This window comes from Salarias fasciatus, unplaced genomic scaffold, assembly GCF_902148845.1.
Source record: "Salarias fasciatus unplaced genomic scaffold, fSalaFa1.1, whole genome shotgun sequence".
NCBI lineage: Eukaryota > Metazoa > Chordata > Actinopteri > Blenniiformes > Blenniidae > Salarias > Salarias fasciatus.
In genome coordinates this window covers 370,891-386,977 of record NW_021941397.1, presented here as the reverse complement: position 1 = coordinate 386,977, position 16,087 = coordinate 370,891, and the positions used below count along the sequence as shown (strand labels likewise).

Here is a 16,087-nt window from a genome sequence, read left to right as displayed (position 1 = left end):
GGGAGGCTGTGGTTGCAGCTGTGTGCAATGTTGATCGTGAACAGATCAAGACACTGACAGAATCTATGGATGGTGTCGTGGATTTTTATTTAAAAAGTATCCTAGGCCAGTTGCGATGGACAAAAACCCATAAACACATTTTTCAGAAAAATCTTTAATTGTATCCACTCTTGATTCCTCCATGAAAAAATCAGACGGAGTCAGAGTCACAATGCAAAATAGAGAGTTTATTACTGAAACTCCCGGCAACCAGCCTGACCGTCTGAAACTGGCGCACGGACAGTTTCAGCTCCCTCTATTTATACTGTTTTTCTGGGAATTCCCCTGCATCTGGCTTTTCTCAACTTTATGACCTGTCACTCAGTGACCTGCACACTGGCACACCTGCATGTTTTGTTTTCCACCTTTCCTCCCCCCCCTTGGTGCATCTTATCAGGACTTTCAGACTTTCAATACATCTCACCTATACACGCTAGGGACTTCCCCACAACAATATATTTTGCACCACTCGTCACGTGGGTTCCATCTGTGAAAAAATAAAACTCAGACTAGGTGACCTCTGCCCCTGGCAGGCTGCCAAGTGAATGTCGTAAATAAAAGAAGAACCAGAAAGGAAAAAATTAAAAGAGAGTGACTAAGGCAGAAAAAAATAAAAGGATACATTTTTTCCACACGTGTTTACGAAAACACACTATACCTAAACAAAAACATGCATAATATGAATAATACTAAATAACATAATGTAATGAGTACTGGATAAACATAATATGAAGAATACTGTATAATTATTCAACAATGGCAGGCTTTTGAGTTTCCTCGCAAAGAAAGGTGGCTATATTGGTCACTGATTTGTTTTTGTTTTTAATGCCAAAAATGTATATTTGTAAATTTTGAGTTGTTATATTGGTTTCCCTGGTGAAAATAAATAAGTGAAATGGATATATATTTGTTTTTTTTTTTTAAGTTGCCTAGTAATTATGCACAGTAATAGTCACCTGCACACACAAGATACTGAAACTAAAAAAGCCCCACTCCAACTTCCAAAAATATTCAGCATTGATATTTGAGTTTTTTATGTTAATTGAAAACAAAGTTGGTGTTCAATAATAACATTATTCCTCAAAAATACAACTGCACAACCTGTAGTTTGGGTCTAGAGTCGAGGTTTTAAGACACTGAGATCAACGACCAGACAATCATGGAGGAATGCTCAGTATGGCTCATTTTCAGTCAGATACAATTATCTCACAAAAGAACTTTGCAGAAAACTAGCAAGAGGTTTTCAAGACAGGCTTCACTGAGGGATTCACGAGGTCTCAAGCCTTCACTCACAACAGAAGGCAAGTGAAACCTTCATGTCGTCAAGAGAGTCCCTTGCGTTGAATGTTACCGCGGCAGCAAAATACTTGTAGATGGCAGTGCAGCTGGATTACAGAGGAATAATTCTGATCTCTGCTTTTAACAGACTCAGTAAGGAGAACCAGACTGATCCTGCTGGTCCTTCTACTTGTCGGTATTCATGGTTTGTCAAGAACTCTTTTTCTCTCGGGTAAAGGCTCCTTCTCTGATGCTGGTTTGTTTCAGTTTTCATTCTTTCTTATGCTTTCAAATTAAAGCACAACACAACATGCACAGTGCGACTCAATGAAGGCCGTCACTATCTCCAATGATATAAAGTGAAATGGGTTTGTTTTAAAAATCCCAGTATAGTGTGCATGAAGCATTTGATTATTCTGTTGCATACAGCTGTATAAATACTTGTAAAAAAAATAAAAAAAAACCCAAAATAAGTGTTAATCTTTGCTATAACCAGTCATTTTATTGTATAATATTTGGGCAGTCACTTTAATGCATTAATTAGATTAATTAATTACACTGCAAATTAACACATTAAAAAAATTAATCGAAGATTAATTATAGCACACTTGAGTGGCAATTCAATGTGAATGGAATTGTTGTCTTATTTAGAGGCCTGTTGTACTTGTAGTATTCATTTTGAATTGCTGTATTGAGTTAGCTTTAGTATTGAGCATTTTGTATTTAGTTCGCTTCAGTGGCTATTTGAGACTCAGTCTTATTCTATTTCAGAATTTTTCTATTTATATTTGTACTGCATTTTTGAATAGCGCACCAGGCTGAATTGGTTTGCTGGGATGTACTTCAACTTTTTCTTTGTTTGAATTTCATTTATGAAACACACTGAAAGTGTTATTTCAGTTGCCTGATTGGGCGTAGAATTTATTTTGGACAACACGTCCTGACTTAGCGTTCATTCATCATCAATAAAAATGTGGCTTTCAAATCTTCTGTTCTCAGTGTATTCATTTGATGAGCCACGCGCTACAATTTTGTAACGTCCTAGAATTCGAATTCTTCACTTGGGGACCTAAAGCACATATGATATTAAAATGTGATTAATTACATTAATAAATTATTAATCTTGTAATTAATTAGATTCATTTTTTTGATCGCATGACAGCACTAATCATATTATGAGACTTTGTAAAACAAACCATTAACATGCAATTTTACTGATTTCACAGTGAGGTTCTGCACAACATCTGGTCTGGACTCTTCAGTGGACCTCATTCAGATGAAAAATGTGACGTTTGGGCATGTCAAAGGAGTAAAGGAGGCAAAGAATGAGCTACAAGATGTTGTTGAGTTTCTGAACAATCCACAGAAACTTACCTTTTTGTGTGGAAAGCTGCCAAAAGGTACCATCCTTCGTTTCTTCTGGTTCATAAAAACACTGTTAATTAAAGGTGGTGGCAAAGAACAAGATCCTCATGGGTGAATACACACAATGCTTTGATCTGCTCCACAGCACGTCTCTCATTATGTTAATGATCTGTGCACAAAACAGGATGAGACCTTTGATTGGAAATCATTTCTTCTTTGTGTATCTTTTTCATGGCAGGGCTGAGAGGCGGAGTGTTGAAATAGACAAGAAGAACAAGACAATTACTGCGTACCATGAGTCTGGTCATGCCATCGTTGCCTATTACACCAAAGATGCAATGCCCATCAATAAGGCCACGATTATGCCCAGAGGACCAACTCTTGGACATGTGAGCTCTAGAAATTTATTTTACAGAATAGCATTTATCCATAACTTTACTTGTAACAGTTTCTGCTGTTCCTTCAGTCCTCCAGGTGTCCATGCTCCCTGAGAACGACCGCTGGAGTGAGACACGAGCTCAGCTCCTGGCTCAGATGGACGTCAGCTTGGGCGGTTGAGTAGCAGAGGAGCTCATCTTTGGGGATGACTACATTACCACAGGTGCAGAAAATAACAAAGCTGCTTTAGTCATAAGATTTGTGAGGCCACATATACCATATTAGCAGTAAACAAGAGCAGTAATCTATTATAGTAACATGGCTTTGACTGGCTTTACAAACCAAACATGCATGATAATGTTGGTTTTTATTTTGAACATTGGCACATAATGTGTGTTTGTGATCATAACAGAAGCTACATAATTTATTAAAACCATGTACTACATGTGTTAATCACAACATCTTAATGTCTGGTTTGTTTGTTGGCCAGCATTGACACGGTTTGTGTTTGTTTGGTGAATTTCAGGAGCTTCTAGTGATTTTGATGGTGAAACCAAAATAGCAAAAACGATGGTGACCAGGTTCGGCATGAGTGCCGTATTTTCCGCACTATAAGGCACACTTAAAAGCCTCTAATTTTCTCAAAAACCAACAGCACACCTTATAATCTAGTGCACCTTTTTTGCGGAAAATATGGTAATAAAGACCACCCTGTTGTCAGTCTGTGTTATTTTGACTACTGTTCCCATAATACTTTGCGACATGATCACATGAGTAAACAACCGCTGCTTGCTTGTAGCTAAGCTAGCCAGTTCAAATAGAACAGCAAACATGAAGCTTCAAGCACATTATCCACCTCTAACCTGTCAGTCACCATAATCACACAGTTTGTCCTCCAGTTTCCCAACCGGGGAGCACGGCGCGCGGCTGCACAGCCCAGACAGTGAAGATTCCTTTACGAGCAGCCGCCCGAAGCGGGGCGCAGCCGCCCGCCGGGCGGCAGCCTGCCGACCGCCATGCCGGGAGTGGCCGGCCGGCTGTGGCTGCGCTGTTGGTGGAGAACTTCACTCAGGAGATCAGCCGGGCTCAGCAGCTGGCTGAACCCCGGTGATTAAGCTCGTTAGACCAGTCGTGGCCACGTGTTGTGCACTGCATGTCCGTGAAGCGGAGCGGTCCTCAGTCAAACTCACTTTGATATGTTGCTTTACTCAGTATTGAACACATTTCAACCGAGAATGTAACCACCTAGATCACCATTATGTGCTGTAAATCCTCTTATACTACACGCTCGGCACTCCTCACCGGATGGTGGACAGGCAGGGCCAATCTGGGATGCTTAGGGACCAACGCCACGTCACCAGGGGCACCCCTCTTCAGAGTCCCACGACCACTGGCAGCCGGGCTCGCCGCGGCTGCCAGTGGTCGGAGGTGAGAGGACCTGCGTCGGCCGCTGCCGTCGTAGAGGGGTCACAGCTGCGCACCGCTCGCCACAGCGATGCGAGTGCGGTGTGGTGTAGAGCACGTTGCTCTTTAGAATTTCTGGGGCGCTTGGCCGCAGCCACAGCGAGCCCGGTAGCCCCGATGCCCCGCGACTTGTGATGGCGACAGGCCATTTCAGGTGGACCAGCCATCGTGGGGGTGGGGGGGTTGACGATCGGCTCGACACACTGGACGTTGGCAGGAGATCGCAGGTGGATCGGCCGCATTGGAGGAGAAGAGGTCACATCCGCGTTCGGCACGGCCCTGTGGCACAAGCATGGTGTGATGTGTGGGATTTGCTCTTTTAGAAAGGCGCTCCTGGCCATTGGAAAAAACCATGGCGCGAGAGCGGGCACGAGACACATGCCGTCACTTAGGCGAGTGCGGGACATCTGAAAAAGGGAGCGGGAGGAGGCCTCCATGATGTCGGAGCCTCGTCCCAAGCATGTTCTGCTGGGCCAGATTCTCCGGGTGCGGAGCGGGAAACACGGCTCCTCAGAAGGCAGTCCGGCACTGAGCCTCTTCCAGTGGGAGAAGAGGGCAGGCCGAAGAAGCACGCAGGATGCTTACCTGAAGCAGGCAAAGCAGCTATCCTTTCTGGAGTGGTGTGCCGCAGCCGCGGCAGGTGAAAAAGGCCCGACGCCGGAAGGCAAACTCATATTGGGCCAGCTTGTCCATGTCCTTGTCTTTAACTTTGACTTGAGAGTGGGAGCTTCGAGTGGTCAGTCTCATGGCTGAGAAAGAAGAAGGAAGTTGTGCGGGCTTGTGCTGCTTTTTCCCCTTGGTGAGGGGTGGGGCAGTGTGTCAGGAATTGGCACGGTAGCTTTTTTGATCTGTCTCAGTGTCTGGCTGGCGCCAGGGAGAGTACCAATAGCGAAGCCCGTAGGTGGGCTAAGCATCACACGAAGTAGAATGTGCAGATCATGATCATGCAGGTTGCAAGTTGAAAGTTTATAGGGATGGCAAAACAAAACAAAAAAATTATGAGATGTTTCGTTTACATTATTATCATGAAGCTAATAATCTGACTTAATGCCTAATCAATGATAAGAGCCTGCAGTATTTACATGTAGATTGTTGTTTGGAGTGCTTGGAGAAGATGGCAGTGTACTTCTGATGTTGGATGATGAAAAATGAGAATAAAATTAGATTTTGTTGGCGCTGTTAACCTGTCTGATATGAATCACATTAAAAGCTGATGATTTCACTTTGGTGTGTGGATTTATGTTGCACACCTGTGCAGACATATTGAAAATTGTCCAGGCGTGCATGGATTCAAAGTTACTTCTTTAATCACATCTGTAACAGAACACAGGAGCACACTTTAGCATCGCCATGCATACACACCAGCTCCAGCTACACTGAGCAATGTGCATCCCAAGAACCCCTGCTGGTGCCTCAGCTGCCCGCAAAAGTGCCTGTTCACTTGAACCCGCTCAGTAACCCACACAAATCATTTCCTTGTAGTGCTCTCACCAAGGTGGATTAACTAAACATCACATTTTAACAATTAACAATGTAAGTATACAGAAACTGAAACAACAAAATATCAACAAAATAGACACAGACATTGCTGTGGCTCTCACATTTATCACGTGGAAGACAAGATAAAATGGACATATTTAACTGTCATTCTGCATAATACATTATGATGATATTTCCGGATGCTGAAAGATAAAATTAAAGCTGACCTAAATATCAGCCTGGAGTGGACTCTATGACAGACAGAATATTTCACAGTATTATTTAGAATTTGATCAAAAAAAACAAAAAAACAAACAGCTAAAAACAAAACCAAACTGGACAGTTTACAAACAATACCATTAAAACCATCAGAACATGTCTGTTGTAACGTAATTTTTCCTTTGGTTTCATGATTATCATATTCACAAAACAGAGCAAATAAAACTGTGACAAGATAGAAAGCAATTCCAGATATACGAAACATGCACAAAATAAAATGATAACATGCTGTTCAGTTAAGAAAACTGTGAGATAAAATACACGATTTGCAAATGAAAAGTATAAACAGTCAATGGCATTAAGAATTCTTCTGTACAGTACTCATCATATTTTTCAACAATTCAGGATCATGATGCTCTGATGACTGATTCTATTTTGCTTCTGTGTGTGAGTTTATTATCTGGTGGAGAGATCGTTTCTGTCTTCAGCTGGAGGAAACTCTTCCATTTCACTGTCATGCACACCCTGAGCTGCTTCACTCAGTATGGTGATCACTGTTGATATTGTAGCATCAGGATCCAATAGTTTCACCAAAGGCACATTCACACCTCTCTCCTGAAAGATCAGATTTTGCAGAGTCATGGCCTGCATGGAGTCAATGCCCAAGGAGGACAGATTTGTGTCATCTCCCAGCTCACTCTGATCCAGGCCTATGGTCTCACTTAGCAGAGAGATCACATAGAGTTTTGGTGAGACAACATCAGCTTTTATATCTTCACACTCCATCTGTTTGGATTTTTGGAGAACCTCCTCAACTAATGCTGACAGACGCATTTTCAGGGCTCTATTTTGAGAGAGGATGTTGTTGCGGATGTTCCTGAAATGAAACCTGCACACAGCTTGTTGGGGTCGGTTGAGTACAAGACATTGCTCCAAGCTTGTATGAACCTCAGCCACGTCTAAAACCATTATGCCTTTTGCCACCAGAAATCGCTGGAAATGTTCTTTGTTCAAAAGCAAGCCGAGGTTCATGGCACCCCAGTTGATAGACTGTCCAGGCAGCCCAAGCTTGCGCCTGTACTGACAAAACAGGTCTAAAAAAGTATTGGCTGCTGCATAGTTTGTTTGGGATGGATTTCCCAGAAAAGCAGAGACGGAGGAGTAGCACACAAAATAGTCCAACTCGCACTTCTGCGTTGCATGATGCAGATTCAGGACACCATTGATTTTGGGTCTAAAAACCTCCTCGTACAGAGATCTGTCAAGAGTTTCAATCAGCCCATCACGCAAGACAACTGCACTGTGAAACACTCCCCTAATTGGACAACCGGGAAACTTAAGGTTGATGGCAGAAATAACCTTGTCCACATGGTCAGAAACAGATATGTCACACTCCATGCTGGTGATGCTGCTGCCACACTGTTTCTCCACATTGAGTATCTCTTGTTGTACATCAGGTTTTGGTTTGCTCCTTGAGAGTATTACTATGTACTCACCGCCTCTTTGAGAAATGAACTTTACAGTTTCAAAGCCCAGACCTGAAAGGCCTCCTGAGACTATATACACGGCTCTCTTTCGAAAAAGCAGTGTGTCTGTTGGCAACAGTGGAATAGCAGACAGCTTCCGGTCATCACCCTTTTCGAGAGTCACTATAGCCAGTTTCTTTGCGCGAAAGTATGACTGTGGTTTCTCTGAATCAAGGCATCTGCTTCCAGACTTTTCACACTGAAAAGTAAAGTTTCGAAGAGTCCTGTCAAAATTCAGGGACTTTAACCAGTGTTGAATGTGTGGCTTGTGTGCTCTCAGGTATCCCTTTTGGAAAATATCTGACACCTGGATTGTGTGTACATGAACACTGCCCTTTAAGCTTTCAATCACTTCCTGAGTTTTCACACTCTGTGTTGGACATTCACAGATGATCACAACATGTTGAATGCATGGAAATGTCGAAACTTTAGCAGTCAGGGATTCATCCAATGGAGGCAAGATGACACATGCCTCCATTTGCTCCATGTGCCTGACATCGACAAAAGAGTCATTGAACTGTGTGCTAACTGTTACATTCCAGCCAGATTTGGTACAAGCACACGCCAAAACCTTCACCAGAGCAGATTTAAGCCCTGAGCAAAGGATCCCTAAATCATTTTGATAATTGGCTCTTGGCAATGCTCGATGAACAATCTCGAATGCGAGGACAAAGTGGGAAACATTTGGTGTTTTTTCAAGATATGGGAACCTTTTGGTGCGGTAACAAACATCTTCTGGGACTCTCACCTTACTAGTAGCCACCACAGGATAACATACAGCAACATGGTCTCCTACTTTCAGTTTCCTCACATCTTTTCCCACTGCCGTAACAGTCCCACTGAAGTCAAGAGCAAGCAGCTTGTGTTTCTGAGATGAATGCTTGTTCCAGTACAATGTCTGACCAAATTTTAGATGTGAGGCACTGACAGGGAAATAATCAGATGTATGGACACACAGTTTCCTTGGTTGGATTTCCACTGATGTCTCACTCATTTCCTTGGCATCCAGTTCAAAGCGAATGGCACTGAGTTGAGTCATATTGCATGCATCATTTGTTTGAAAGACACATGTTTCAGGCATTGAAGAGTTGTAATGGCCCTCTGAACTGTCAGTAGTTTCTGGAGTGGTACGGACAACGGAGGGCTTCAATATCTGCCCATCTTTTACCACTAACTCTGGGTAGCTGCTGCAAGGATATGACCTGAGGACCTCAGACAGTGCCTCGATGTCCTTGGCAGAGACAGTGCTTATATCAATGAGCTGAAAAGAAAGCTCTGGTATCTCCGCAGCGAAAGATCTTGTCATCCCAACCAGAGCAAAACCTGGATTTATGTGGTCTACGGTGATGTCAGATGAACAATATGTTACTGCTCTAATTGAGTTTGGGAAATGGATTTTTTTCAGGTGAAAGACAATTTGGCGGAAAACCTCACAACAGCTTGTCAAGTTCTGAAGAACAACATCGGCACTATGTGAGGTGAGGTTTTCTTTGCCCCAGAGAAACAAGACCTCATCAAAGTTGTTCTCAATATCTGTGATGTTGAGATTTTCCAACAGAGAAGGAAACCCACTGCTCAAAATTTCTTTTGCATGTGTAAATGAAACATATCTGGAATTCGAGTCCAGATGCTGTTGCAAACCTTGAGCAATCCCAATAGGGTCACCGAAGACCAGGGCCTTTGGAGGAGGAACAGGACTGAAACCAGGGATTACACTGTAGACATTGTGGTAGAAATACTCTTCAACAACATGAGAGTGGCTGCCAAGGTATTTGATCATCACATGCTCAACCTCAACCAACACTCTCCCCTCCCTGTCTGCAAAGCAGCCACAGACCTCAAAGTGATTAGTGCCCACATCAGTGGCTCGCAAATAAACAATCATCTCCTTTTGCAAGGGTTCAAACACTTTCAGACTTCCTATTTTGGCAGGAAATCCTGGTCTACCAGCAAAGATGTGTTCAACTGTAACTGGAAGAAGCTGCATCAGATAATCCAACACAACGGGATGAATGTGGTAATCATAGAATTGAGACATCAGTTCCTCAGGAACTGAGATGGGTGCAAAAGCCTCCTTCAGTTCTTCCCCATAATGTATGTCTGCTTTATTTTGGAATACATCCCCATATTGGAAGCCCGCCTGAGAGAGATAACCATACAACTCCTTAAAGCTCACAACAGATGTGCATCGTTTCTGGATGGAGTTCAGTGAAATGCATGACTCCTCATGCAGCCTCTCTTCATTCAAAATGACAGTGCCTGATGCATACAGAGCAGGAGGGGAATGTATAGTGAATGTGGTTTCTTGGTCTTTTTGTTCAAGTTGCACTTTAAGTTCAGGTGATTTCTGACTCAACACAAATGGGTTGTGAAAACTGACACTCAGCTGGACGGAGTTGAGGGGTACTTTTGGTTTTGCAGTTGCCATGAATGCAGCTAAACCCACCTCAGCATAGAAAGCACCAGGGATGATGGGTATCCCATTGTGCTTGTGCTCTGTCAAGTAGGAAGAGGATTCAGACTTCAGATCACAAGTGAAAATGTTGCTTCCATTTCCTGTCTGATGGAGCACTGGGTGGTCACTTTGTGTATTTGTCTGTGCTGCTCCAATGATAACATCTCTGTGTGAACAATCAAACTGGTATTGTGGGAAAGACAGTGGCATCGTCTCATAGCCCCGGTAGAAAGTGTTCCAGTCTACTGGAGCACCGAGTTCAAAAAGCTGAGAAACAACAGACCTGACTGATTCGTGATCTTTCTTTGGCGTCACAGAGGCAAGAACAGCTGTGCCATTTCCCAGAGTTTCCACGATGTTTCTTTGCAGTGCCCTTCTTGGCCCTATCTCCACAAAGACTAAGCTCCTCTTATCTTTAGCTACTGATCTCACTGCCTGCTCAAAAGCCACTGGCTCACGAATGTTTCGGGCCCAGTACTCGCCTGTGCAGAAATCTCCCTGCTGAACTTCCTTGCCTGTTACTGTTGAAAACAGCTCTGCGTTAAGCTCATTCATGTGCAAGGAGCCAATTGCCTTTTCAATATCTGATAGGATCGGGTCCATTATGTGGCTGTGGTAAGCAGTGGGAACATCAAGCAGGCGGAGGAACAGATCTGGACCGATAGCTGAGTTACTTAGCTCCTTCTGGACGTTCTCAATTGCACTTGCATCACCAGAAAGGGTGCAAGACTGAGGACTGTTGAAAGCAGCGACACAAACTTTACCAGCATAGGGAAGAAGAAAAGATGATACCTCTGAAACAGGCATGTTGCTGACCACAAGCATCGTCCCTCCTGTGACTTTCCTCTGGAGAGTGCTCCGGAAATATATGACTTTCACTGCATCTTCAAGAGACAAGAGGCCAGAACAGTGAGCAGCTGCAACTTCACCAACAGAGTGCCCAAGAACTGCATCAGGCTTCACCCCCCAGTGCTTCAGTAAGGTGGAAATCCCCACCTGGATAGCAAAGAGAAGAGGCTGAATAACATCTGGATTGTTGAAGTCACTACTCTCAGTCTCACTCTCAAGTGTCTTCAGAATGTTAAGACTGCCCAGACTTTGGAAACACAGCGAAATCTCAGCAATCTTTTCTCTGAACACAGGCTCTTTTTCCAGGAGCTGCTTGCACATACCATGGTAAGTGAGACCGTTACCACAGAAGACAAAAACCAACTTCGAATCCAAGGAGGCTGGGGTGACATTTTTTCCAACAGAAGCTCTCAGTTTCTCTTTAAGGTCAGTAATATACGATATCTCAATGACTTTTCTGAATTTATGTTTTTGGTGGCTTCTCCTGCAGGCTGATGTGTAACACAATGACTGCAGGTGAACTTCCTCATCTGCCTCCAGCTTTTTGATGGTGTCTTCCATAGTCATAGAAAGGGACTTCAATGAATTGGCTGACATGACAAAATAGTTCACTTGCCTTTCATCAATTTTTTGCTCAGCACATGGTTGCATGTGCTGTGTAACAATGGCGTGCGCGTTTGTCCCTCCAAAGCCAAAGTTGTTTACTCCAGCAGTTCTTACTCTACTTGTTTTCCACTTTTCTGTTTTTTGGGGAATTTTGATGTTCAACGATTTGGCATCTACACTGGAACTGTCATCAGAGTAGAAAACTGAGGGAACAATGGTCTTATGCTTCATCATCAGGAGAACCTTGATGAGTCCGGCCACTCCAGCTGCAGATTCAGTGTGTCCAATGTTGCTCTTCACAGAGCCAATCCACAGTGGCTTTGAACCAGGAGGTCTGGCTTTAGCAATGACATTTGAAATGCTCCCTGCCTCTGTTGGGTCTCCAGCTGGAGTTCCTGTCCCATGTGCTTCTATATACTGAACATTTTCCAGGTCGGAAACTGAATAGACCCTTCTGAGCAGCTCCTCTTGTTGTGTCATGGAGGGCTTGGTGATTGGAGTGACAGAGTGTCCATCTTGGTTTACTGCTGTTTTACTGATGACACCCCAGATATTATCACGGTCTTGGAGAGCCTGGGAAGAAATATCATGGCAAAAATCAAGCTGAAAGTAACATAACAACTGTTACTTGTTTAGTTTTTTTTTGTATATTCACACCTTTTTAAGGGGCTTCAGGAGAACAACCCCACAGCCCTCCCCTCTGCCGTAGCCATCTGCTCCTCTGGAGAAAGGTTTGCTGGTTCCATCAGGGGAGATCATCCTGGCCTTGCTGAGTGCAACAAATAGTCTTGGATCAATAATGCAGCTGACTCCTCCACATACAGCCATCTCAGAGTCACCTGAAGAGAGAGAAGAATCCTTTTCCTCAAAAATGCTTGATGCCATGCTGTCAGTAATCTACTCCGCTGCTGGAGTGACTTTCACTCCAAGTTTGAGTTTCGTCAGACGATATACTGACCGAGTTTAATGGATTGGCAGGCAAGATGCAGCGCAACAAGAGATGATGAACAGGCACAGTCTATGGACAGTGAGGGTCCAGTAAAGTTGAAGATGTAGGAGACTCTGTTTGCTGCAATGCTCATAGCGAGCCCTGTGCCTGTCCAGTGGTTGATCACACTCGGATGTACCTGTGCTGCGTTTGTTTCATAATCTCTGTTCATTATGCCTACAACAGAAAACAATGGAAAACATTTATTTCCTGATCATTTTTGACTTCACATATAATCCAAATTAATTTCATTGTTCTCTGAGAACATCTTGTCATTGTCTTACCAAAAAACACTCCTGTCCTTGTTCCGCTGGCCTTCTCCATTGGAATGCCTGCATTCTCTAAAGCCCGGTATACACACTGCAGGAGCTGTTTTTGTTGGGGATCCATTTGTTGCACTTCACTGTCACTGATACCGAAAAACCTGTGGTCGAACTCATTGTACCTGCAAATGTCCAGAAAACAATATATTAACTTTTTGTGTTTTGGATTTTTGAAATTCACCATAAATATTTATCTGCGCAGAGCAGGGGTCAAAGTAACTGATTGCAAATATTAATATTGTTGTAATAAGTAGCTTTTTCGTTAATTTGTTTCAAGTATGTAATCGTACAAATTTTAATTACAGTTTAATGTGTGCATTTCTCAGCTTCACTTCTAATAAATCCATAAATTATTACTGAGTAAAGTAATGAATTGAAATAATTTTTTAAAGGTTTTGATGTTTTTGCTTTCAGTAAGTTCACTCTGTTAACTGAGAAAGATAAAACATGCTCCTTTGTGTTTGTCTGAGACACATGACTTGTATGCATAAATTCTATATGCAGTCTAAAGTCAATAAAAAGTAATAAACACTTTACAGGTGAAATACTTAAAAAATATTCTCATGAATGATAGAAACTTCTGAAAACTCCAATGAGAACATGCATTATATTATGTTAAACATAATCTGTTTCCTGTCAGAGTTTAAAGACGTACCCGTCAATGAGGGCAGCCTTGGCTGTGCGGGATTTTCCCGCCTTGTTGTCATCTGGGTCATACCAGCTGGATACGTCAAACCTCTCTTTGGGAATTTGCACAGCGCAGTTTTTCCCCTCCAGTAGAACCTTCCAGAAGTTGTCGAGCCCCTCCCCTGCAAAAGAGCATGATTTAGTTTGAACAAAATTTAAACATGACTATCCATTCAGAAAAAAGGACATTATTCATTATTCAGACTCAGTGGTACCAGAGAGATTTTGTCCTTGACTTTTGAGCCATTCTGAAGATCCATGAAGGGTCTAGCAGCCTTGTTCATGGGACTGCATGTACAGGTGCTCATCAAAAAATTTGAATATCATGAAAAAGTTGATATTTTTCATTTATACCATTTAAAAAGTGAAACTTGTCTAAAGTATACATTCATTCTACACAGATTGATATATTTCAAGTGTTTATTTATTCTATTTTTGATGATTAGAACTGAAACCTAATAAAAAAAAAAAAAAAACCCAAAGTCACTATCTCAGAAAATCAGAATAATACTTAAGACTACACAAAAAAAAGGAGTTTTAGAAATGCTGGCCACCCGAAAAGTATAAACATGAAAAGTATGTACATGTACAGCACTCAGTTCTTAGTTCGGGCTCCTTTTGCCTGAATGACTGCAGCAACACGACGTGGCATGGAGTCGATCAGTGTGTCTGCTCAGGTGTTATGATAGCCCAGATTGCTCTGAAAGTGGCATTCAGCTCTTCTGCATTGCTGGGTCTGGGGTATCGCTTCTTGCTCTTCACAATACCCCATAGATTTTCTATTGGGTTAAGGTCAGGCGAGTTTGCTGGCCAGTCAAGAAAATTAATACTTAAACCAGGTACTGATAGCTTTGGCACTGTGTGCAGGGGCCAAGACCTGTTCGAAAATGAAATATGCATTTCCATAAAACTGCTCAGCAGCAGGAAGCAGGAAGAGCTCTAAAACTTCCTGGTAGACGGCTGTGTTGACCTTGGACTTCAGGAAACACAAAGGACCAATGAATGGTATTGAATGGTATTACTGAAATAAACCAAGTTTTTCAAGATATTCTATTTTTTTAACGAGCACCTGTAAGGATTAGTTTGATAATGAAAAGTGTATTTCACTTTTCCTGTTGAAATGTCTTGATTTGAATCAGTGATTTAGAAGACTGAGCGACGATTTGGTCTTATCAATCCTGTCTCAAGTGAACACACTGTCAAAGTGCTTAGTTTCACATAAAAATTGTACTTTTTTTCTTGATATACATAGTGTAATGGTCACAGAAACAGACATATTCCTCTGTAATTACATTTACATTACACATTCAATAAACAACCACACAGAAAAAGTTTTTTTTTTTCAAACAACTGATTTAAAAGCAAAACTTCCTCATGTTTTAGATTCATCAGAACACACTCTATTTAAAATCTTTACAGTTGGTGTCTTCTTCATTTTACTGCAATTAAAAAAAACATTATCTCAGAATATATTAATGTTTTTTCTCAATTTTTTTTCACTTGAGATCACAATGATCTTCTCTGAAATGTAAAAAAAAATATATGATTTTTTTTTTGTTTATATATCGTGACTGTAGATATGACTGACAAAACAATTTAGTTGTCAATGATATTCAATATTTTGTTTTTCAATGTAAATTAGGGCCAGTATGGTGGTAGCACATTGGAGCCCCTACTTCACATCAAGAATATTGAAGTTATATGAAGTTTGACTCCAGTTATCACCTTGCACGGTTTTCCTCTGATTTCCTGTTAGCTTGGAGTTCTGCTTACCTCCTGGAAAGTTACATCCAATTCCCACCACAGCAATACCATCGTCAGCTTCTTCCATCATGACAGAACGTCACTGAGGAAAACAGTAAAAAATGAAAAATACTCTCTGCGTCTTCACAGTCATGATAATCATCCAGGTAATCGTAGGCTACAGCAGAGCAGAAATAAGGCTCAAGAAAAGTAGTGTAATTAGATTAGTAACAGTTGAGTAAAGCAGCAGCGTTTCCTTACCTCCATCCTGCTTTCAGGTTCCCCGAGTGCTGGTATCGCTTCAGGACCTGCAAATGATTCTTATAGTCAGCTTCTCTTCTTTATTAAACATTTATGATAGATTGTACACGTGTCTATGGAGATGAATTACTCCAGTGCACGGCATTTATGGCATCTGGGAAATCATAAGTAGAGGTTTCATAAGTGAGTTATATGACAGCTCCATTAAAGTCTGTCAACAATTTTTTTTTTAACCAATTTCCAATCCTGTCACATTTTCACATGTGATATACAAAAATGCAGCATATTTTCCATCCGTTGGAAAAAAAAAATTGATGTTGTGATAAAAACATTAGAGGTAAACGGTTAAGAAAGAGACAGAGAAAAAAATGCAATCTTGAACTCAATCTATAGTTTTCACATGACTTTACAGCTTCTATTATACAAT

General features: G+C 41.9%; 1 protein-coding gene and 1 long non-coding RNA gene across 2 annotated transcripts; one reads left to right on the top strand and one right to left on the bottom strand.

The window, feature by feature from the left end:
* Positions 1-2,771: 2,771 nt before the first annotated feature.
* Positions 2,772-3,274, top strand: LOC115385654 (uncharacterized). The gene is made up of 3 exons (XR_003931159.1): positions 2,772-2,793; positions 2,921-3,071; positions 3,157-3,274. It is a non-coding gene; the product is annotated as an uncharacterized LOC115385654 (long non-coding RNA).
* A 1,159-nt stretch (positions 3,275-4,433) lies between these two features.
* LOC115385647 (mycocerosic acid synthase-like polyketide synthase) lies at positions 4,434-15,487 on the bottom strand. Its single transcript, XM_030087721.1, has 8 exons — positions 15,430-15,487; positions 13,625-13,778; positions 12,931-13,091; positions 12,617-12,823; positions 12,316-12,497; positions 6,747-12,231; positions 4,913-4,931; positions 4,434-4,803 (listed from the first exon to the last, which is right to left on the bottom strand). The coding sequence occupies exons 1-8, from the start codon at positions 15,485-15,487 to the stop codon at positions 4,434-4,436; spliced, it is 6,636 nt and encodes a 2,211-aa protein (XP_029943581.1).
* Between the last annotated feature and the right edge of the window lie 600 nt (positions 15,488-16,087).